Source organism: Mycteria americana, chromosome 6 (genome assembly GCF_035582795.1).
Source record: "Mycteria americana isolate JAX WOST 10 ecotype Jacksonville Zoo and Gardens chromosome 6, USCA_MyAme_1.0, whole genome shotgun sequence".
Classification (NCBI taxonomy): domain Eukaryota; kingdom Metazoa; phylum Chordata; class Aves; order Ciconiiformes; family Ciconiidae; genus Mycteria; species Mycteria americana.
Genome location: NC_134370.1, coordinates 16,285,715 through 16,307,190, shown reverse-complemented (window position 1 = coordinate 16,307,190; position 21,476 = coordinate 16,285,715). Strand labels below are relative to the sequence as shown.

The 21,476-nt window shown below is 45.8% G+C and overlaps 1 protein-coding gene across 3 annotated transcripts in view; it reads left to right on the top strand.

The window, feature by feature from the left end:
- The first annotated feature begins 420 nt into the window (after positions 1 to 420).
- Positions 421 to 21,476, top strand: part of FBXW4 (F-box and WD repeat domain containing 4) — a 63,055-nt gene continuing 41,999 nt past the window's right edge. Inside the window, exons 1-5 of one of the 3 annotated variants that reach the window (XM_075504697.1) lie at positions 421 to 785; positions 11,583 to 11,678; positions 14,453 to 14,638; positions 15,818 to 15,950; positions 18,452 to 18,546. In XM_075504697.1, coding sequence (XP_075360812.1) covers positions 520 to 785; positions 11,583 to 11,678; positions 14,453 to 14,638; positions 15,818 to 15,950; positions 18,452 to 18,546 — 776 coding nt within the window. In that variant the 5' untranslated portion in view covers positions 421 to 519. The remainder of the gene's footprint in view (positions 786 to 11,582; positions 11,679 to 14,452; positions 14,639 to 15,817; positions 15,951 to 18,451; positions 18,547 to 21,476) is intronic. The other 2 variants (XM_075504696.1, XM_075504698.1) reach the window with 2 other exon arrangements.

The window sequence follows — 21,476 nt, the reverse complement described above, 5'->3', positions numbered from 1 at the left end:
CAGCACCAGATGACCCCTGCTGTCACTTCGTGGGTGACAGGCGCTCCTGACCCTGCTCAGGGATAATTAATGGGCATTAACCACCTTCCTTCGCAGGGGTGCAGTGCCTAGCTGGGGTTGCTCCAGGTGGTGGTGCAGATGCTCTGGTTACCTGGGATCACCGTCCCCACCATTAATTATTCACGTTATTAATGAATATGTGGATCAGGTAACGTTACTAATCCCAGCTTGGAAGAATACGGACCCGTGCGCCGGGCCGCGGGGGGGAGGGAGGGGGCAGTTGCGCAGGGGGAGTTCCAGCGGCTCCCGTTAATGAATTAATTCGCTAACGAGGGTGGGCTCGGCGGTCCCGTGCCCCCTCCCGCCCCGGTAGCCGCCTCCTCCCCCGGAGGGGGGGAGTGACAGGCAGCGGCTCCTGCCCCATGTGACTGGGGAGCGGCTGCCCCCGTCCATGGCTTGGCCTCCCCCGGGCAGCAGCAGCTCCGGCTCCCGGGGAGGAGGGGCAGGAGCTGCTGCTCCATGGGGAGGAAGGGCAGCCCCCGATCCCCCCAGGCGGAGGGGGGATCCCGGGCCGCCTCCCCCCCCTCCTCCTCCCCCCCCTCCCCGCTCTGGGCCTTACCCGAGGAGCTGCTGCTCCTCATCTGCTCCTACCTGGACGCGCAGGCCTTGGGCCGCCTGGGCCAGGTCTGCCGCCGCCTGCGCTTCCTCAGTAGCCGCGATCTCCTCTGGAGGCGCATAGCCCGTGGCTGCCTCAACTCCGGCTTCACTCAGCTCGGCACCGACCTGTAAGCGCGGCCTTCCCGGCGGAAGGGCGGGGGGGAGGCGGCCGCGGCGGCTGGGAAAGACCGGGGATGCTGCGGCCTAGCTGGTTGCTAAGGGGCGTTCTGCGCTCCTGGCGTAGTCGCTAAGGGGGGCTCTCCGCTGCCGTGAGGGGGCGGAGGGAAGGCGGGGGGACTATTCTCGAAGCGCGGCTGCGCCGTCTTTAGTCTGCGCCAAGAAGGGTGGTGAGGGCAGAGGAAGGGCCGTAGCGCCGGGCCCGCAGTGGGGCCGCCCCTGGGAGGGGAGGGTCCGTGTGTGGCGGCCCTGGGGTGGTGGGGCCCGACCCCGGCTCTGCTCAGGAGGGTTGGGGGTTTGTGGGGAGGCGCTTCTTGTTCCCGCGAGGAAGCGGACGAGTGTGGCGGGGGCTTCCCGGGCCCCCTCAGCGCCAGGCCCGGCGGGAGCGGCCCTCAAGTGTTGGGGCCTGAGGCCCTCTCCAGATCAGCTCGGTCCCCCACACTCCTCCTGACAAAACACATACAGTCGGGGGCTTGAAGCTAGGGGAGGTGGGAGCACGAGGAAACGGACAGAGCCGCTGTGTGCAGCTGGGGTGACTCCTGTGTGCCCATGCTTCCTCCCTGCTTCTGAGTAGCAGCCCCCACCATGGTCTTGAAGACACCTCACAGAAGAAGCTGCAAGGGAGCAAGGCCTGGGCTGGTGTCTTTGGGAAAGGCTGGAGAGTGGGCTTATGTACATTATTAGGCGCAAGAGCCTTCATGGCAGGGGGCCCCAGGAATACATGTTTCTTAGATTCTCCTGCTCACGGAGCAGCTTGCTGGTATAGCTGGTGATGGCTGTCACAAAGCAAGTGACTCTTGGACTCTTTAAAGTTTTAAAAGTTTTGTGGATAGAGGTTGTTTTTCTCTCTCCCCCCCCTCCCCCCCCTTTTTTTTTCCCCCCAGTTCAACAGCACATCATAGGTTAAGAATAGGTGCGAGCCCTCTTGTCTTTGCTATGTGTGACATCAGCGTCTTTCTAGATGAAGTGCTTTTGGGGCTTGGGCCTTGGCAGTGGTTGGTAAGGACCCAAAGATTGCCTTTTCTCTCTCAAATTTGCTAGCGTATGAAACACCACTCAGAGGCAGCCACACAATGTGGGCTTTCCTTGCTACTTTAAGGATCCCAAGAGGAAGTTTATGTTCTTAGGATCTGTGAATCCTTTCCTATGGTTTCCCTTTAGCTGCCAGCCCAGGATCTTGTTTGTTGTCCAGTGAGTCAGTATTGTTTCCGTAAACACTGCATTGACATGAATCAAAAGAAGGGATTAGACGTCAGGTTTTGAGGCCTATTTTGCTGTCTCATATTGCTATCTCATCAGTAGCACGGACTTTAGAGAAACAATTATGGCTCCTGCTGTCAGGAGCAGAGAACTTTGGTGGTGCTGAAAATCCTTGTGTTGGGTTTTCAGGCCAGCACTTCAACCCATTCAGTCTTCACAGCTTGCAAGTTAAGCACAGTTCCCTTGGAAGTCAGCAGGAATAAGTGCTGCAGAATGGCTGTGTGTTGGACTGTCTACTGTGATATATGATTTTGTCTCCTGAGGAAATGAAGTTCTCTATTTTTCATTAAGAATAAGGTGATACTATGCTCCTTCAGTTGCAGGAGGGATCAGGTGTACAGTAGAGCAGGTGCAGTGTATGTAAGGACCACCACTTCCCCCTGCACAGGAATTCGGGTCTATAAACAGCTACAGAAGAGGTTTACTAGGTCAGAGGGTTTAAGTGAAGGGAAGGCTGCTTGAGTATCATAAACTCCCGGGGATTTCAATGTTGTTAGGTTTGCTATGAACAGGTTTTTTTAGTAATTCTAAGATGTGCTTTTGCGCTGAGTCCTATTTTCAAGTTTTCTTTAAACAACTCTAGTACTGAGTGCTGCTTTTAGCATTGGTCAGCACTGCCCTGGTCCTAGGGAGTTCAATCATGGGTAACACACCAAGTGACATTACAGGCTGGTTATGCAGGAACCTTGAGATATATCTGGAGGATGAATCCTTTAATTACTTTTAATTTCATGGAAGGCTCAGACAATCTTCAGTTCTTTGAAATAGCATGCCAGATCTTATGGAGAATACCTGAAACAATACTTGTTTTCTCTGTGTGGAGATCCAGCATCTGGGGGCAGCTGCAGGAGTTTTGCTCCAGTAGTGTGGACAGTTCTGCCAACACATAAAAGACAAGGGCATATCGCAGTACCAGGGGCACCTGAGTATCTGTACATCTCCAGAAGAACCAGCGTGAGTGCATGTGTTGAGTTGTGGTACAGCTATAAAATTTGTGCTTAGCTGAAGAAGAGTTTAATAGTCTCTGTGGCAGCTTGAGGGTTTTAAATAGCCATGTCTCTTCCATACCACTTGCTCCTCATGCATGTCTCCAAGATCAAGAGCGATCTCCAAGATGGCTGCTCTTGCAATTGAGGGAGTAAGATTTGCAGAGAGAGGTTATATTTTATTTGACTAAGCAATACAAGTTGGGGAGGGGGTTGAGGTAAGCTTCTGGGCATGCAGTCTTTTTTCCTGGTAGTAATTCTAAGTAGGAACCTGGTAGGTTGCTCATTGAAGGTTAAATTTGAGCTGAGTATTTATGATAAAATATCATTGGGTAAATAGAATGGTGATGAAGATGATGGATAGCTGGACCTTCTTGATAATTGTGCTTTCTTAGTGATACAGAGTAAATCTTGAGTTTCTCAAGCTTGGCTTTGACTCGCTCAAGAGCTAAAGCTTCTGTTGCGCGTTCTGGATAATGTTGCATGAGGTTTTTGCTTTTAAGAGGTTTTTGTGCAATACTGTCCGCAATTGAGAAAGCAAAGGCTGGAACCGTTTATGGTAAATGTACTTAATGAAATAACGTGCATGGTTCTAACATTAGATCCTAAACTGATGGTCCCTGGGAGGCTGGCATAAGTTAAAAACTAGTCTAGGGAGTATTTACTGTTTAAAACAAAAAAACCATCTCAGCATAGTTTGATCATTTCTGCTGTTAAATGGCTTTTGATAAGCCATCTGTTAATGCTTTGTAAATAGAGATAAATTTGAGCCTAGAGTGTAAGATAGCTGTGAAACTTATCCCCCTGCCCCCACTTCCCCATTTTTTAAAAGGGTGATTAACTTGAAAATGACACCATTTCTTTAGAATGTTGTTTCTGTTAGGTATATCTTCAGATAATTGTAACAAGAAGATCAGAGGGAATAGGCTTTAACTTGTATGTGAAGCAACTGTTTGTGCAGTCAGCTTGCTTGTGAAACTTCTTTATGCCAAAATAGGGAAGAGAGAAAATTTATAAGAAACTGGTTGCAAGACCCTAGCTGTTAGCACGGAAAAGAGAAATTGTAGTATACTTGAAACAACTTGATTTAATTTTTTAAATTACCTACTATTTGTCCTGACTATCTATGTTTAAAAATTGCCAGCTATGGTTATCTCGGAACACATACTTAGGCTTAAAAAATGTTAAATTGATTTGCTAATGTTGTCAAAGGAAGATGTGGACTTAATCCCAGACACTAGCTGTTATGTTGAAAGGCATATTCACAACATTGACAATCTCATATTTGCCCTTTCTAGTAGATTCAGCTACTTGGGAGCTGCGGATGTAAGCAAAATTAAGTATTTAAGGTATTGATTCGATCGTGCACTTGCAGAAGAAAAACAAGTTTGCTTTGAGCAATGTTTCTGAACACTTTGTTCCTTGGGGGGTGGAAATCACTAGGTTCACATCAGTGTGAATTACTGTATATTAGGGACAGCAGGGCCTGACTTGGAAGGGTTCTTAAGGCACATTCTTAGTGTTCAAAATGTGCTGTTTCTTCTTTGAGTCAGCAGTAAGCAAATGCTTAATAGAATATTGTGTCAGTATTATGGAAGTATAGAATGGATTTAGATGGATGTGGTTCTTGGCACCTGTCCTACAAGTCTCTCTGTCAGGCTACACTTGTTCTGTATATTTATGTTAATTTTATGTACAGACCTGTACTGCAACAAGACCTTGTCATGGGGATGGTAAAAAGATAGTCCCTACGCTGAAGATTTTTGCTTCACTCAAGTCATAGGAGCTGCTGAAGCAAGAGTTGAGCCCTGTCTTCATGACCTAAGGTGAATGGAGCATTTTTGTTCCAAAAATGCATGACAGCATATCACAGAAAAGTTAAGGCTTAAGAACACTTTCTGGAGCTAAACTGTAGCTGAGCAGTAGCACAAAGCCTTTGGGGGTTTTTGGTGAGTATAGTGATATAACAGTTGCGTCTGGTAGTCTGTGTCTGTTTTGCCAGCTGTTGTACAGGCCCAGCAAGAGCAGTCTCTGCCCTGACGAGCTTGCTGCCTAAATAGCTAGGGTAAACAAGGGCTGGGAGGGGAAGCGGAGGCAGAGAGATGTCAACCAAGCTGCCCTCTGTGCAGCAGGTCAGTGTCAGAGCCAGGAATAGCAGAGGGTGCTTTAAGCCTTCGTCCAGTGCCTGCCTGCTGGACCACCTTGGACTGGAGAAATCGGAGAGGCAAAGAGCTCATTGCAAGGTGGTTCTTTATTTAAAGCATGGAAGAAAGGAATAAAGTTGCAGCTGGGCTAAACTTATTTCCTCTTTGTTACAAAGGAATTTTAGAGGGCAAGTTAAAAGTTGCAACCTAAATAGCTTGACAATGTGGTCTTTGTGACAACAGCTAATATATTAATAGCTGTTGTCAAAATATAGAAATGTTCCACTGCATGTTTTCTCTCTCCCTGTCTCTTGTTCTGCCTTGCCCACTAGGATCATGGTATATTCTCCAGTTCAGAGAAACAGATTCATTAATGGATGAATTTATCATCCTTGAGTATTTAAGAGCTTGTGTAAGCATTTCTGTGAGTTAATAAAAGCTGTGTTTTCTCCAGATCTTGGAAAAATATATACACCTGCAGGAGCAGGAAATGGCCAATCTATGCAAGTCAAATCCAAATGCAAACTGCAGCAATCGTAGGAGACCTCTGCCTTCAGTACTGGAGGGGGAGGGAGCGTGAATGCCTGTAAAGCTGCTTCAGTTTCCTTCATCTTTTAAAACTTGTTTTACCAAAGTTTCATTACTTTAAGTCAGAAATGAAGTAGGCAATTAACTGGTGCAGATGATGCAGAGGGGAATACTCTGGGGAGGATATTGCAATAACGGCAAAAGCCTGGAAGAGGGCACACAGCTCTTGCTTTGTGCTGGAAAAGTCAGTGGTGTTTAGAAACTCCTGTTAGATTCTTATTCCATCTTAAACTGCTAGTTCTGGGCAGGACAGATCTGCCAGGACAGCTCCACAATATTGAAACTGCTTCTTGTTCTGGGAATGTGGTATCATTTGTAAGAGTTCTTTCAGGCCTGCCTACCTTTCCCTTAAAATCTTCATGAGTTCAAAGTAGAAGAAGAATTTTATCTAGTTCAGGGCTTAAAAAAAATGTGTGCTACGCTTGTTGCTATTATCCCTGTAACCTGCATAAGTGAACTAGCTATGGGTTATTTCACTCTATCTAAATACTACCCTGATTGTCTACTATTTCAAATCAGAATATACATGACAACTATTGATCAGCTGCAGGTTTTCTCAGATCTTCCCAGAGCTATGCATTTTTTTTGAAGTAGCCCAGATTTCATCTCCAAAAAGCCTACATAAGTCCCTGAGAGAGGCCAAAGCCTGCCAGGAGTTTCTAGTTTCCCATTGCAATCACTTGTAAGGGAGAAGGCATCTGATGGCAGGGTGGTCTGGCTCAGTCTTGGTGATGATGGTTTTTTTGGGAAGCCTATGTGAAGGTGTGCGTCTTCGCGTGTACAGAAATTTGCCTGCAGCTCTGGCTCTTATTAGAGTCTCTGGCTTCTCCATGCAGGTGAATCATTCATGAGAGCTGTGAGGTGGAGTGTTAAACCTGCACAGCCTGGTAACGTCTAACTGAGATAGTGTAGACACACCAAGGGAGGCAAGGAACAGCGAGAGAACAGTCTGCAGAGCGCTCTTCCATCTCGGAGTTATTTGAAGCCATGTCAAATAGGAAGTGGGGGAGTGTAGAAGACAGGCTGAACCTGGCGGTAAGCTGCATAAGGGTCATGTGCTAAAGGAATTCAGGTGGAATTTTTGTCCTGGAAGAGACATTTTGAAAATCGGCTCTGAGCAACAGGAGCTCCTGACATAAATAGCTTTTCCCTCTTGGCTGTCTGTTGGTGGCCCATGACTTGCAACTGCACTGAGACCCTGCCACTCAACAGGTGTGTCCCGATTACACAAATAAGTGCAGTTGGTCGCTGTGTTAGCCATCCCTGCCACAGGGCCAAGGTTGAAAGTGGGGCTTAGCCACTGTGACCTATTTGTTCCTCTGTATGACCCTTCCACTCAGACCTGAGGCAGGCTGGTGACAGCTTTTATGCAGATAGCAGATTTTGTCCACAGAAGAGATTTGATCTTAGCAGGTCTCTGCAGACTTGCATTTCCAGATGAGCTCTTCAGCACTTCATATGTAGCAAAATGTGAAGGACTTTGGTGGGTTAGGATGCCCCATGCAGCTGGGAAAATATACAGTATGACATGTTGGTGTTATCTTCTATAACACAGTATATGTTGTTGCAGGCACCGTTGTTTTGGCACATGCTGAAATTGTAGATGGCCAGTAGGAACCTCCCTGGGATGCAGTAAAACTCAGAAGCTCTTGCTATTGCAGAAATACCATTTCTGGTGGGAAAGGAGTTTGGCTGGACAGGAGGTCATTGAAGGCAAAAACTGCTGGAGGTGAAGTTTTAGGAGGCGATGTGCTTAGTCTCTGGCTGAGTGATTCTTTCTTTTGTTGCCTTTTTTTTGGGGCCCAGGCCAGCAACTGCCATAGTGGCTGAGGTCACCTGGGTCAGTGGTGGTGCGGGGGGGATAGTCCTAGTCTCTCACTTCAGCAGCTGGGAAGTGGGCTGCAGAAGGAATATTATATTTCTTTTGGTAACTCTGCCAAGAAAGAGAGGAAATCCATAATTTGAGGAAAATATTTTAACTTTTTTTGTAGGATGGGGTGAGGTAGGAAGGGGGAAATGAAAAATCCTTTATAATGGGTTGCTTGGGATGCCTTTAATCCTGAAACTCTCTCTCAGGCTGTAAGAAATGTTCAGCTTCCCTTTCTTAGTGTGACAAAGTCTTTGTAAAGGGAGCTTCATCAGAAGTGCAATTGCAAATGTGCGTTAGCTCAGGTCATTTATTGCACCACATGGTTTGTGATGCTCGTAGAGTGCTTTTTGGATTAATTAGCTAATAACAAAGATAGCCTCGCATGTTCTGGATCATGTAACTTTATCAGCTGTTGATAATTGTGATGCCCTAGCAGAGGTGGTAAAATGATGGACTCTGGGCTTTAAGAACATTTTGCTTGAATTTCATTGAGTTTTCACATTCAGTGTTCACTGGTTCCTTCATCCTGTGTTTCCTGTCGTCCTTCTAGGATGTTGGGCTGTACTTCAGTTGCTTTCCGACGCAGAGCTGTGTAGGTCCTGGTAAAAATAGCGGTCCTTCCTCAGTGAGTCAGCCTTCAGCAGTCTTGAAGTTCACTGTTGGGTGGCTTCTCTGAGAACATGAATGCCAAGGTGTTGATTTCACAGAGCACTTAAGCATGTACTGAATTTTAAGCATGTGGCTTAGTATTTTGCTGGATTGCATACTAAGAAAGGTTGAGGCATTAATTGGCTGGTGGATAGTGGTCCCTCCACAGCATTTTACATAGCATTAGGTGGGTTATTCTCCTGAATCTTTGGATGTTCAATCCATTTGCTGAAGTGGGAGGTACTTGGTTAAGTCAACCAGTCAGTCTGGATGTGTGATGTCTGTTGATTGTCTCAGGTGATCATGGAACAATTCTTAAAGATTTGCACATATAAAAAGTGTGTTGATTGTGATTGAAGCAAAATGGTCTTTGTAGGGGAGAAAAGGATCTTTTTTATCAAATGATTAAGTTTATATGGTGATGCCCTTTTTAACTTTCTAAGATTTGAGAACTGCTCTCTTGCATTGCAGTGGTGCTCATCACCTTTTTTGATGTATTCTGGGAGTTGCTCTGGGGGGTGCTGTTGAGGAAGCAAATCCAAGTATATCTCAGCACTTGATTCCATCACTGAGCTTGATTTAACTTCCCTTCTGGTATAGGGGATCAAATGTCTCTGACCAACACTTGAAAATCATTGCAGTTCAGTCTCTGCTGCCCTAGTATTGGCAAAGGAGAGGGATGTATCGGTCCAATTTCTACATCCCCTTTCTCATGGCCTCCATATGTTCTGTCCCCTTTCTTGCTTATTTATTTCTTAAATGAATAAAATGTCTGGGAAATAAAAGGTGAGTGCTTCTAAGACATGTTTAAATTAGCTGGATCCAGAATTGCTATATGGAGGAGGCAGGCTGGATGAATAATATATCTATTAACAGTAAAACAAACAAAAAGACAAAACAAAACCCCCCAAACCTGCCTCCTCCCCCCCCACCCCCCCCCCGAGTCCTCCCCACCAAACCCTTGCCCCTTCCAGACAGGAACTGTTGATTTGCGTGAAAGAATGAGGTGTCTGTTACAGGAGTAACTGCAATAGTGAACTGGTACTGTGGGCCAAACCAATGTGTGACTCTCTTCTGAAATTCCTCTTTCAGCAGCGGGAAGATCAAGGCCTGCCCCCCAACTAGAAAAGTGACCAGCAGTGTAAGATGGAGGCTGCTTTTTCGACCTTGGATTCACCTTTTTCAGAGCCTTGGAAATTGCATCTAGTCTTAGTAGAGTTCGTGCGTTGAGCTCAGGATGTCTGGTTGGGCCAGTACGTGTTGGGAGGGGGTTGTGGCATGAGTGCGTTTTCCATCACTGTGCAAGCTGGTGACTTAAAATCTGTACGTGGGGAGAACTTAACTGAGGGTTGAGTGTGGGGAGGGGAAGTGTTTTGGAGTAATGAATGGAATTGGATGTGGGCGGAGAGCCTGAACTCTGTCTGGGAGAGTAATAAGCAATGAAGAGGCTGCTGGACCTGACCTGACTTTTCACTGCTGTGCATTCCTCATCTCAGATGCTATCTGGTCCCATGAGCTCCTGCAAATGCTCTTTTTACAAAAAGGAATTCCCCTTCTTGCAGCCTAGGCTAACTATAGTTTTATTTTATTTTTTTAAACGGGTTAGGAGAAATAAAGAGCTTATAGCTTCCTAAATTCAATTTTATTTGGTGTGGGTCTACTGATCATGAACTTACAGTTGCAAAGCTTTCTAGGGGACAAAAAGCTTTTCTGTGTGTCGTTTCTGTTTTTGTTTAAAATGGGTCACATGCCCAGGAATGCAGTCAAATTATAATGGTGACTAAGTGCCGGAAAGCATAGAAAAGGGGAGGGAATGGTGAGCAGAAAAAAAGGAGCCTGAGGCTATGGAAGGAAGGCTGGGAAAATGAGAATCTGGCCAGGCCCCAGGGCCAGGTTAGAGATTCCTACACCCATTAACAACCACAGGAGATGTTTATTTACAGGGGGCTAATCTTTGCTTTAAAAATGACAGAGTACCCAAAAATCCTGCTTTTGGGAAGTGGGTTGGGGGTGCAGTAGGGATGGGAGGAGGGAATTGGTTCTGATTGGGCACCAGTCCCCATCTCTCAAGGATATTCCCTTCATCCTATGCATCTGGGAACATTGGCTGTTGAGAAAGGGAGATAAACTCTTGTAATCTAGTAAGTGGTTCACAACCTCTAGTTACAAAGAATAACTTCAAGAGTTTCTTCTTGTTTGTACTTTTCTGATCTTTTCTACCTAAGCAGCTCCACCAAGGATATTGAATAATTAAGTTTATGATATGAGAAAGATGGGAGCTAGAGCTGCCTTCCCCCCCCCCCCCTCTTTAATCAACCCTGGATCATGAAAGCAAAACAGATGTTGAACAGCTGCTTGAGCTGGGTATGTTCATGTAGACTCTAAAGAGACCTTGGTCCCAGGTCTCTGTAGTACCTACCTTTTGTCACCTCTTGAGCTGTGTTGATCTTGGCTTGTCTCAGCTTGTCCCAATAACTTTGATTTGTATCCCAGCAACTGCTTATGAACTACAGTCTCCCTTTTAGTAACTTTGACTGTGAGTAGAGAATTTTCCAGTGATGTGGTGGAATTCTCTATCCTTTGATGGGCTGCTGCAAAAGATAGTCCGTCTTGGGGCATGTGTGCATTAGATGGTTATACAGATGAATGAATTTTTTTTTTTTTTAGTTTGAACATACCTTGATTTCTAATTATTGTATCTGGTTATGTGATTGTCAGGCAGATGAGGGTCTGGAGCAGATTCTTTACTAGTCTTCTGGATAGACACGCTCTTCTGGCTTCTAGTTTCAGTGTTCTCCTGACTAGTGTTTCCTCCATCTGTTCTTTTATGGTGTTGTCCTTATCTTAACTGACTTTCTTTAGTCTCTATTAGAAGAAGGATGTCCTGTTTCTGTAGTTGTTCTGGTAGTTTCTTTCCATGTCATCTTGTTTTGATTACATTTTGTCTGAACTTGTGTTGCATTCAGTATACTAGATCAGGTCTTGATCAAATTTAAGGTTTGTACACTAGTGATCATCAGGGATGGCTTTCTTTGCTGATAAGCACCCACTCTGATCAGTGTTCCTTTCTTGTCAACTGTCATGACTGTCAACTGTTCCTTGCTCTAGTGTGGCTCAGGCACCATCAATGTCTGCCAGTTCATCATTTGTGGAACCAGAGTGAGAGCATACCTGTGACCAGCTTGAGTGTATTTGTTGTCCGTATAGCATCAGTTCTGGTTGCTAATCTCATCTCTCTTCCTTTGTCTGCAGAGCAGCTGGCATTCCAGTGAAGGAAAGGGTGAAAGTATCTCAGAACTGGAGGCATGGACGCTGCAGGAGGGAGACAGTCCTGAAATGGAAATGCAAGCAAGTGGCTCCTTTCCCTTCTACTTTGTTCTGTGTCAGCTGCTGTGAGGCCTTGGTTTCATGTCTGTACCCTGAAATGAGATGTTTCCTGCTCCTTGTGATCCATGGGGTCTTACAAGTGATGTTGCTTGCCTGTTTTGGATTTTGCTGGCTAGCTGGATGTGGGGTAACTGGAGTTGCTGTCTTGCCCTAGAGATTTACTCTGACAGTTGTGAGCTCCTCTCAGTAAGAGCTTGAATTTGGCGTTGTTCTGATCTGTGCAGTTCTAGTCGGATGTAGCAATCTTTACTACAGACTTCAAACTGTTATTTTCCTGTCTATTGCTGTATACCATGAGCAATTTTCTGTCCTGCTCTCACAACGAGCATACCTCTATCCCAGATGTGGACTTATGCGTCCCCTCAAAATGCTTGGTTTGTCTCCCGTGCTTTATCCTGGCCCCCTATTTGGATGCACAAATCTAAAATGCTAATTGCCATTCTTCTGCCTTATGCTTCTTCATTCTCCTACCTTATGCTTTCCTCCTTCACTAAAAAAAAAAAAAAAAAGCATATTTGACATTAATGAGAGGAGATTGTTGTTAAATTCTTGCTTGCAAAGGTGTACTCAGCTTTCAAAGCAAAGCATAAGATAGGTCTCTTGTCCGAACAGCACATCTAAATTTTCAGCCTTCACATCATCAGACAGAAGGAGAAATGAGCAAGACTATGGTTTGTTAGATGCTGAAGAACAGGGACCTGCTACTGAGCTTTCATGCCTTTTTGTGCTGTGTAGATTGAAGTGATGGATAATGTGCCACTGCTTGTCTAAAGTCTTGGGAACAGCTGTAATGAGCAGAGCGGTTTTTGGTGCAGGTTGTGTACCTGCCTTTGAAGTGCTTGCGACCATCTGTGAAGGCAGGCTCTGTGGATGTTAGAGATCATTACTAAACCAGCTTCCCAAGTGAAAAGGCAAGGACTGATTTAATGAGGCCACCATCCAAACTGCATCCTCTAATTTTCATTTATCCTGCTTCAAATTTGTTACTTCTCCTTATGAAAAAGCCATAGAAAAAGGTAAAAAGCTAAACTGCAGCAGGAGGAGAGCCACAGAAACTGGCTGTAGTCTAGGTAAGCTGGATATTCACTTGCTTTGAGAGGACTGCGTAGGAGTGGAGGAAGGAAGGGGAAATCAAAGTCTGTGTAAAACCAAAGCTGCTGCTCTGAAGATGCCTCTTATTTTTTCCATGCGTATGATCAAGTCCCAAATGAACATTATAACCGATGCTCAACTGCTTTGTCCGTGTGACTAAAAGCCTGTTACTAGAGATGAACGCAGGCAAGCAGGAACCTTCTACCTAATAAGCCATCTTGTCCTCTTGCTTGTTTCTAGTCCCTCGTTGTGATGTTATGAGGTACAGCTGTGCATAGTGGCTCTGCTGACACAGAAAATCATGACCTCTGGGGACAAATGATCTGCAAAAAAGAGAGAGACAGGTTTTTATGAGAAGCCCCCCTGCTTTCAAAACAGTTTGTTCCTGGATAGTTTGAAAACTGAAAGGCTGCTCTATGGAAAGGCTCTGGTTTTGCTCAATGTTTGCATGTATATTGGTGCACTCTGCAATGACTGCAGAGTGGAGATAATTTCAAACATCCATGTCCCATAGGACACGAGTCCCACGTCTCTTTGTATCTGGCCTTGCCATATCCAGAAGGCCTATTTGCTGATTCTCTGGTGGCTACACAAAAGCAAGATCCTGAGCAAAGAGTGCACTGCCTAAGTGTGCATTGTAGCCTGTTCCGTTTTCTGTGTTTTGGTTTTGTTTCAAGAATAAATAAACTTCTTGTGATGACAGACTTGATTCAGACATTGCTTAAGTGTCTCCTCAGTCTCCCAGGAAGTGAAGCATATTTTCCACTTCAGTCTTCAAAATACTTTGGGACAGCTCCTTTAGCAGTCCACTGCTCTTGGCCTGGAACCTGTCTGTAGGAAGCTGCCACTGTCCCATATATAGCAAGGGGCAGATAGCGTGTATGGGCTCTTGTGAAAGATGGGCAACAGAAATCGAGAGGTTGCTCTGCAATTGCTTTTACATCAGCAGTGGAAGAGGTGTGAATGTAGAAAAATACCTCCTCTACATGATGAGCACAAAGTTCTTGGATAGCCTCAGGCTTACCCTGCTGCTTTATGTATTAGCATACAGAGAATGCAGGAGGTGGAGGACTTTGTAGGAAGACCTATGTTATTTGATGTGACCTGTTCCCCTGCTCAGACACGTGTGAAACAGTGGCAGCTTTGTGGTCTCTGCTGGGCATCAGCAAATAATGTGCAGGATCAAGACTGACTGTTTGCACCAAGTCTCATATTGAAGGCTCTGTTAGAAATGCTCGGCATAGCTCACAAATGCCTGATAGTCTAGTTTCTTAAAACGTATAGGGCTTGTGAAGAGGGGTCAGGGAGCCTTAAGTATTTCCTATCTAAACTCACTAGACTCTTGACCATCTTCTCTTTCAGAGATTCCATGCTTCCTTTTCCTCAGCTCTTGGTTAGAAAAATGCCAGCAATGTGATTTCCTTTGTATGTTGCTGGAGAAGCTTCACTTCTTAGCTGTGCTACTATATTAAGCCCTGCTTTTGCATGTGACCAGCAGCTCCAACTTCACAGTTTTCTTGAGTGGGCATTTGCTTTTGTTATGTTTACATATGCAATTTTTTTTTCTTTTTGTGTATAAGGTTTTTTAATTTTGTTTTCTTCTCCCCACCCCTGCACACCCCCAACCTGCTGTCTGTTTGCAGTTTGATGCCCTGGATGGAGCTGGATGGTGAGTATCTCTACCTGTCTCAAGCGGAGAACATCCAGGCCTACCAGCTTTGTCCAGGCGGTACAGGTTTGCAGCGTCACCCTCAAGCTATCTTCTCTGGCCACCAGGAGGACGTATGTCGCTTTGTTCTTGTCAACTCCCACATCGTCAGTGGAGGCGGGTAAGTTGGGTGAATGAAGGAGCCCAAGGAGTGTGGCAGTGAAGCTGGAAAGGTTCTATGTAACTCCAGCCCAGAGCAAGAGGGGTCAATCTTTCTACACAGTGTCCTCGTGCTTGGCTGTGTTCAACTGCTGCTGCTTCTTCTCTTATGATTTGGTTCTGTCCTGAAAAAGCTTCTGCTGCAGCAGTGGAGGAGCCAAGTCTCATGCTGTTGACCTTATAAAGTGTCCTTTTCTCTCTTGAACTTGTGTAAATGTCCAATGGATTGTTTAATCAGGATTGACTGATCAGACAATCCTGACTGATGTGCAATTTTCATTTCTTTCTGTGTTACAGTCGGAGTAGCTAGGCTGTGCTCTAATATTCAGAACTGCTGGTTAACTGCAACTGCAGTGGTGCATAAAGCTTTCTAGAGACAAGTATGTGTTTATTAGACCTACTGATATAATTGTGGAGAGGGGGAAAACTGCCAAGTGTTCCAGCACAGACACACTTCTCCAATTAATTTTGCATTTGACTGGCCTTTTTCAATTACAGCAAATGACAGAACTGTCATTTATAAAGTTTTAGCTATTAATATACACAGCACTTAAGCACAGAATTGGGAGGTGCAAGCATGGCTGTCTGCCCTTGGATATCTTGACTCTCTCCTGTGAACTGTAGCCCAAAATTCAGGTGAAAATGAAGGCATGCATTTAAAATTCCAGTATCTGTATTGGTTGAAAAAAGTCTAAATGTCTTTGTAGTTAATTCAAAACACAATACCCTGCACGGCTGCTCTGAAATGAATGAAAAGTTGAGGCTTGGACATGGGTGAGAATGACCTCTCACTTGTTCCCTTACTCCAGCCATTCAGCATCCAGCCAGGATTCTGGCAAGCTCAAAGCAGTAGGAGGAGGAATGGCTGCTTTGCTAGTTTCTACAGCTTAACACAAAGTGGAGGGTGGAAAGATAGCCAGGAAAATTTTTGTGGCAGATCAGGCTTTGACTGGCCAGATGTGGGATTGCAAGAGAACAGGTGATGTGTGAGGAGTGGAGGGTTAATAATTCTGCATGAATTTCAGCTCCCATAAGAGATCAGTCCTGGTATTTTTGTGGTATTCCAAAGCACTAACGGAAGGTGCATGGCCAAGGGAGATGCAGCTGATAGAGACTCCTTGCTTGGGGATTTGTTTTTCAGAGATGGAAATATTGTCCTTCACAAGATCCATGGCTCCTACAGCGTCAAGTTCTCCGCACATGAACAGGAGGTGAACTGTGTGGACTTCCAAGGTGGCCTCATTGTCAGCGGCTCCCGGGACAGAACAGCAAAGGTGAGCAGTGATGTTCCAGCAGGTGCTGCTGCAGAGGTGACCTCAGAGGTCTTGTGCCATGAATGTTTAAGTGTCAGCAGAACAGTTGTGAGCCCTGTCTTGTGTGTCTGCAAGAGGAGTGCTGGGTATGTTTTGTAGGCTCATGTCTCTGAAAAGATGCTTGCTGTGCCAAGCTTTTAAGAAAGGGATTTGGCAGTACTTTGACATCAGCTGCTGGTTTAAACTAGGAAGTGCAGAAGGCAGCAGCTGATGTTTTGCTTCTTTCACTGTACATCTGTCCAACACTGTAGCGGAGATTCATGCCAGTTAGTATGAAATTTGCCATATGTATCTCAAACACATCTTGCTTTGTGATGCAGTGCTGCTTCGCATACTCTCTGTTGTAAACTTGATCTCTTTAAGGGATAGTATGATGTCTTTTCCAAATCTGTGGGGTTGTGGCTTATTTGTTGGGGGTTTTTTTGGTTTGTTTTTTTTTTTTTTACTTTTTATGGTTCTTGGTTTGCAAACCAGGAGTGAAGTTAGACTATGGATACTATTAGCTCCCAGTTTTCTCTTCCAGTTGGCATCACTGAATCTTGTCACGTAATTTTTGGCTATTTCTTTTTGAGGCAGGACCTTGTTCATTTTTGTCCTTCTGGATCTGGTTGGCAGTGCTATGTTCCTACATGGACCTGGAGAGTTGTTCTCCTGAGCTGTAACCAGTTCTGTTTTAGTAGTTTAGGAAACTCCATGTAGGTGTTTCACCCTTGTCCTGCTAGCGTGATGCAGTACCTGTAGCATCTTCACAACCACTCGTTTAATTGTTAGAAGTTGAAATATGCTGAAAGCTTTGGCTGTTGCTCAGGGTAGGCTGATGGATACTCTTGGTCCCTGGTGCACATCATAGAGCATTAATGGAGGTAAAACTGCTATTCCCGTTTTGCAAGAGGGGAAGTTGGGGCAAAGAAAGACTTAAATGTCTCTTTCAAGGTTTTATAGGAAGTGTGTGGTAATAGGTAACTATCTGACATGCTGCTGAGCAGCATGACCGTATCTATTCTCATTGGTCCCTCTGTGTGGGTGTACTCCCGGGTAAAATCGCTCCCAGGTAGAGCGGTGTTCAGATGCAAAGGGCACTGTTGGGGACGCTGCTTGCCTCCTGGGAGCAAGGCCTTGATGCTGCTTTGTCTCACATTTAAGCAGGGCTGCTCCTCTCTGTTCTGTGGAGCCTCTTTGCTGGGAGAGTGCCTTCTTGCTGGTTCCCTGGCAGCTGGAGGACAGACCTCCCCGACCTTGAGAACAAATTCCTGGAGGCCAGAGGGGAATTTAAGGCTGTTTTTCTTGGAGCTAGTGTGAGATCTTGCCCACCCAGTGCTCCCTGCAGCATAGGCTCTAGGGATGTTCACCTCTTATTTTTTATCATCTCTTTTGTAGGCTGCCTTGTTTGCGTGAATGAGACTCTTGGAGGGTGGAAGGGAATCCCTACCAGTCTTTTAAAGGGGCTCTAAGTGTCTAAGCTATTGAGGGCTCTGCTGAGCGTTGATTAGGACTAAGCCCTGAAGAGCTGCTAATGTACATTCCTGTGTGATAGGCAACAGATAGTGTGCTCTGAGCAATATTTTTAACCTGTAGGAGATAGGGATGCCTTAAAAGAGTTAAGCTTTTCTGCTGCTTTTGCTGACACTAGGTGCTAAATTCCCCGCTGACAAGAATAGCCTGCAATCCTGGGCATTATCAACAAACAAACAAATAGGGCACTCCCAGCTTTGAAGTCTGGAAGTGAAACATTGGGGGTCAGTTACAGAGAACTGGGGGTCTCGAGTCCTATGGGCCAAGAATGAGGGCAAAGTGAGGAAAATGAAGGCCACAAGCAGAGGCCCCAGCAAGAATCTGGGGGGACTTTATTAGGACCCAGAAACAAAGGGGTGTGTGTGGTGAACTGGTGGAAGGGGATGTGCATGTATACACAGATGGGGGAGGGAAGAGATTCTCTCATATTGTCAGTGAGCAAGGGCGCCTGTTTGAAAATAGCCTGGGGTACACTTAAGAAATTTGGTCGAAAGGGGGTGGGTCTATAAAAAAACCTATTTTACAGGATAGCAAACAATTAATTTTATAGATAATATGAATGGAAATTTTCCAGGAATGGTACAGAGTCTTCCCACGTTGTTCAAGAGAACAGCAGAGGTTTGAACAAATCCCACTTCTTGTTTATTTAACTACAGAAGATGAGAAGTCCGTGTTGAGTGCTGCCTAGAGAACATGTGGTAATGGGGGTGCTCTCTCTTTTACCAGGGGGATGGAAGGTTGTACTCTTAAGCTGAATCTTTGTGTAACTTTAAGTGCTTGTTTCTGCTAGTGATTGAAGGTTCTGCTCCTCAAAAATAAGTGATGGGAATTCAGGGAGAGCATCTCAGGGAAGGTGAGCGTGGCAGTTTCAGCAGCTCTTCCAGCACAACGTTAGGAGTGTACATCCTACCTTCTGGGTGATGTGGCATAACTTGCATCTCTCTCTTTAGGTTTGGTCCCTGTCCACGGGCAGAGTTGGGCAGTGTCTACATACAGTGCAGACAGAGGATCGAGTGTGGTCCATTGCTATCAGCCCATTATTAAGGTAATTGAGATCTCTTTATTCCCAATTTCCAACACAGAGAAGTAAAGGAGTTGGATAGGCTGTGTGTCTGCAGATCTCTCCGAGGTACCAATGTGATGCTTCAGGGACTTTTGATGTGGGTGGAGGCTGATCAGGCTGCCTGCTTGTGCCTGCAGCAGGAGCTCAGGGAAGAGCATGTGGTCTTTGTTCCCCAGAACAGCTGAGTGGTCTCCTTCATAAAGAGGCTGTGAAAATGGCCCTGTGTTCCTGTTACTGTCCCAGGTGGGACCTGTTTGTTCTTACTTGCAGAGCAAACTCTGTCTTACTCTGCCTTGCTAATTAGAAGCAATGAGCTGGATCCCCTTGAGATTTTCTGTACTGAAAAGATGCCAACTTGTATTCTCATTCTCTGGCAGAAGAGATGCCAAGAAAAAAAGTCCCTGCTTTTTTGCTTGGGAAGCTAGCTTGGAGCTGTGTGCAGTGGTTAGTGCTCAGTTTAACAGTTTCCTTGTTAAATTGAGCATGCTGGACTGGGAAAGATGGAAGTGGAGTTCAGGGATAGTGTTTTTCCAGCCTCTACTGCCTGTAGCCCTGTGCTTCTAGTATGGGTGTAATGCTACAACTACAACTTCAACATGGGAGGCAAGGGCAGTACCTACACCAGTGTCTTCCAGGGTGTTTTTCAAAGTGCTTCTGTTCTTGAGGAAGTGAAAATCTGAGAAACTTAAACTCTCGCTGTTAAAATCTTCCACCGGCCAGCAATCATCTGTCTCTTCGGTGCACTGTTAAGCTGGTCTTCTGCATGCAAGAGAGATTCTTCCTTAGCCTTTCTCAAGGGAGGGGCAGGGGGGAAGAAGAGCTTTCGTTGCTGTCCATGTAATGTCTGCAACTAGTGAATTTTAGGCTTGTGCAAAACCAAAATACTTCCCACAACTGCTGTCCTCATTAGATTTCCAAGCTTGTTTTGCCGGCAGCAGAAACTTAGTGGTACGGAGCTAATGGCGTTATCAGGGAAATGACCCTCGAGGCCTGCTATGATTTTGCTGTTCCCTCATCCCACTGCTCCGAGTGTTTGAGACAGATAGTGTTTTTGAAGAAGTGCCATGTGCGTTAAAGCTGCTGCAAGATGTTAGATGGAAGCCTTTTGCTGTCTTCTGTGCTGCAAGGGCCTCTTTTTTTTTTTTAGCAGACAGGCTCTGGCTCTAGCACCGTGTCTGGTTAGAGCCCAGTGGCATGCTGCTTCCTACTCCTAAGTGATGACCTACTGAGGTGGCCTCTTGTCAGGACAGTGTTCCTGTCCCTAGTGTGCATGCTTGTGCACACTCTCTGTCACAATATTTACCTACTGTCTCCCCACCCCCCCTTTCCTCCCTGCAGAGTGATAAATGGGAGGTGGTAGAACAGCTACCCCATGAACAAGTGGGCTTAAATTGTGCTCTTTTTTTTTAATGAGACTGTGTACTGTACCAGCCTCCCCTGCTAGCCCACCCTACCACCCCCGCCCCCCCATATTTTGGGGAGGGGGGGGAGAATTAGAGCCAATTAGCCACGTCATTAATTCTTCAATTTGACGGCTGATATAGCAGGGCCTGAAACACGCTGCTGACCTCGTATAATGGGAACCCTGCTCCTTAACATATTGACGATAGGAGAAGTTAATTAAAATTCCACAGAGAGAAGGTGTCGGCTAACCTATAAACCTGTCGCTTCTCAGAACAAATCACAGCCATCCTAGAAGAGAGAGAGGATCAGAGCAGGAGGGCATGTGGCGGGGGAGGGCTAGGGCAAGGGGCAGGGGAGATGAATTTTTCACTAATAGGTTTTATTGCTTGCTGTCTAATGAGGGTGAGTATCAAAAAGATAATATCTGGTTTCTAGCAAGGTCTGCTTTGAGGAGCTCTGTGGTTTCTATTTTATTTGCAAGAGCCCATATTTCACTCGTATGCATTCCCTATGCACTTGTGTGTGAAGCTTTTCCTCCCTTGCAGTCCCCATCCTTCTTGCTGGAGCTTGGATGAATTTGTTCCTCAGTGAGGCTGAACGTGGCCTATAACCTCCACTTCCTCCTAAATATTTGATCTGCCCTCCCAGTTCTCCCTTCTCACTTGTGCTGGTGTAAACTGAGAGCTCCTCCATAAGAACAGATAGTTCTGTTGGTGTAGAACTGCTGTAGAATCAGGCTCCAACCACCTAAGTATTTTGGCCCGTCGTTGCTGAGAACCCACCAGCTCTTTCTACTATGGACGCATAGAGCTCAGGAACAGCTCAAAGCAGTTGTGTGCAGTGGGGTAGAAGCAGGGAGGGCTTCTCTAGCTCTAGCCATTCGAAAGTGCTTTTGAGAGGCTGTAGTTTCCTGACCTGGAGGTTTGCCAGGACTAAGACTCTCTGGAGTAGTCAGGGTTGTATTCTTACTGAACTTCAACCGTTAATGGGCAGGACTGGAACTTTTCTTCTTGCTTTTCAGTGGTATCTCCCTCCGTGTGAAGCTTCCTTAGAAAGTATCCCATGCGCTCCTGACCCACAGCTGGGTTTTCTGCTGTACCTGCTGTAGTCCTGCTCTGCGGGACTGCTGCTCTAATGGGCAGTGCCTGTATGCCCAAACTTCAGAGGCTTGCGCTCTTAGAGTGCGGCTCCTCTGGCTTCAGGCATCTCTTTCAGGTATTCTGCTTTGATTTGTCTGCAGTTTCCCTGTGGCACTACAGAGATCCTCCTGCAGATATGCTGAGCTAGGGAGGAGGCTTCCTTGCTCTTTGTGTAGTGATGCTGGGCTGGATGCTCAGAGGGTCTGCAAACAGAATGATACCCATAAGGGAGATTAAGTAGGGTAAAAGGGTACCAAGAATACTGGATCTTCTCTTCTTACTGTGCGGGGGAGAACTGTGCTTAGTCCTTTGTATGACACTTTCAGCCATGGAAGTGCCTTCACATCCATGTGTGTTATTGGAGCTTCA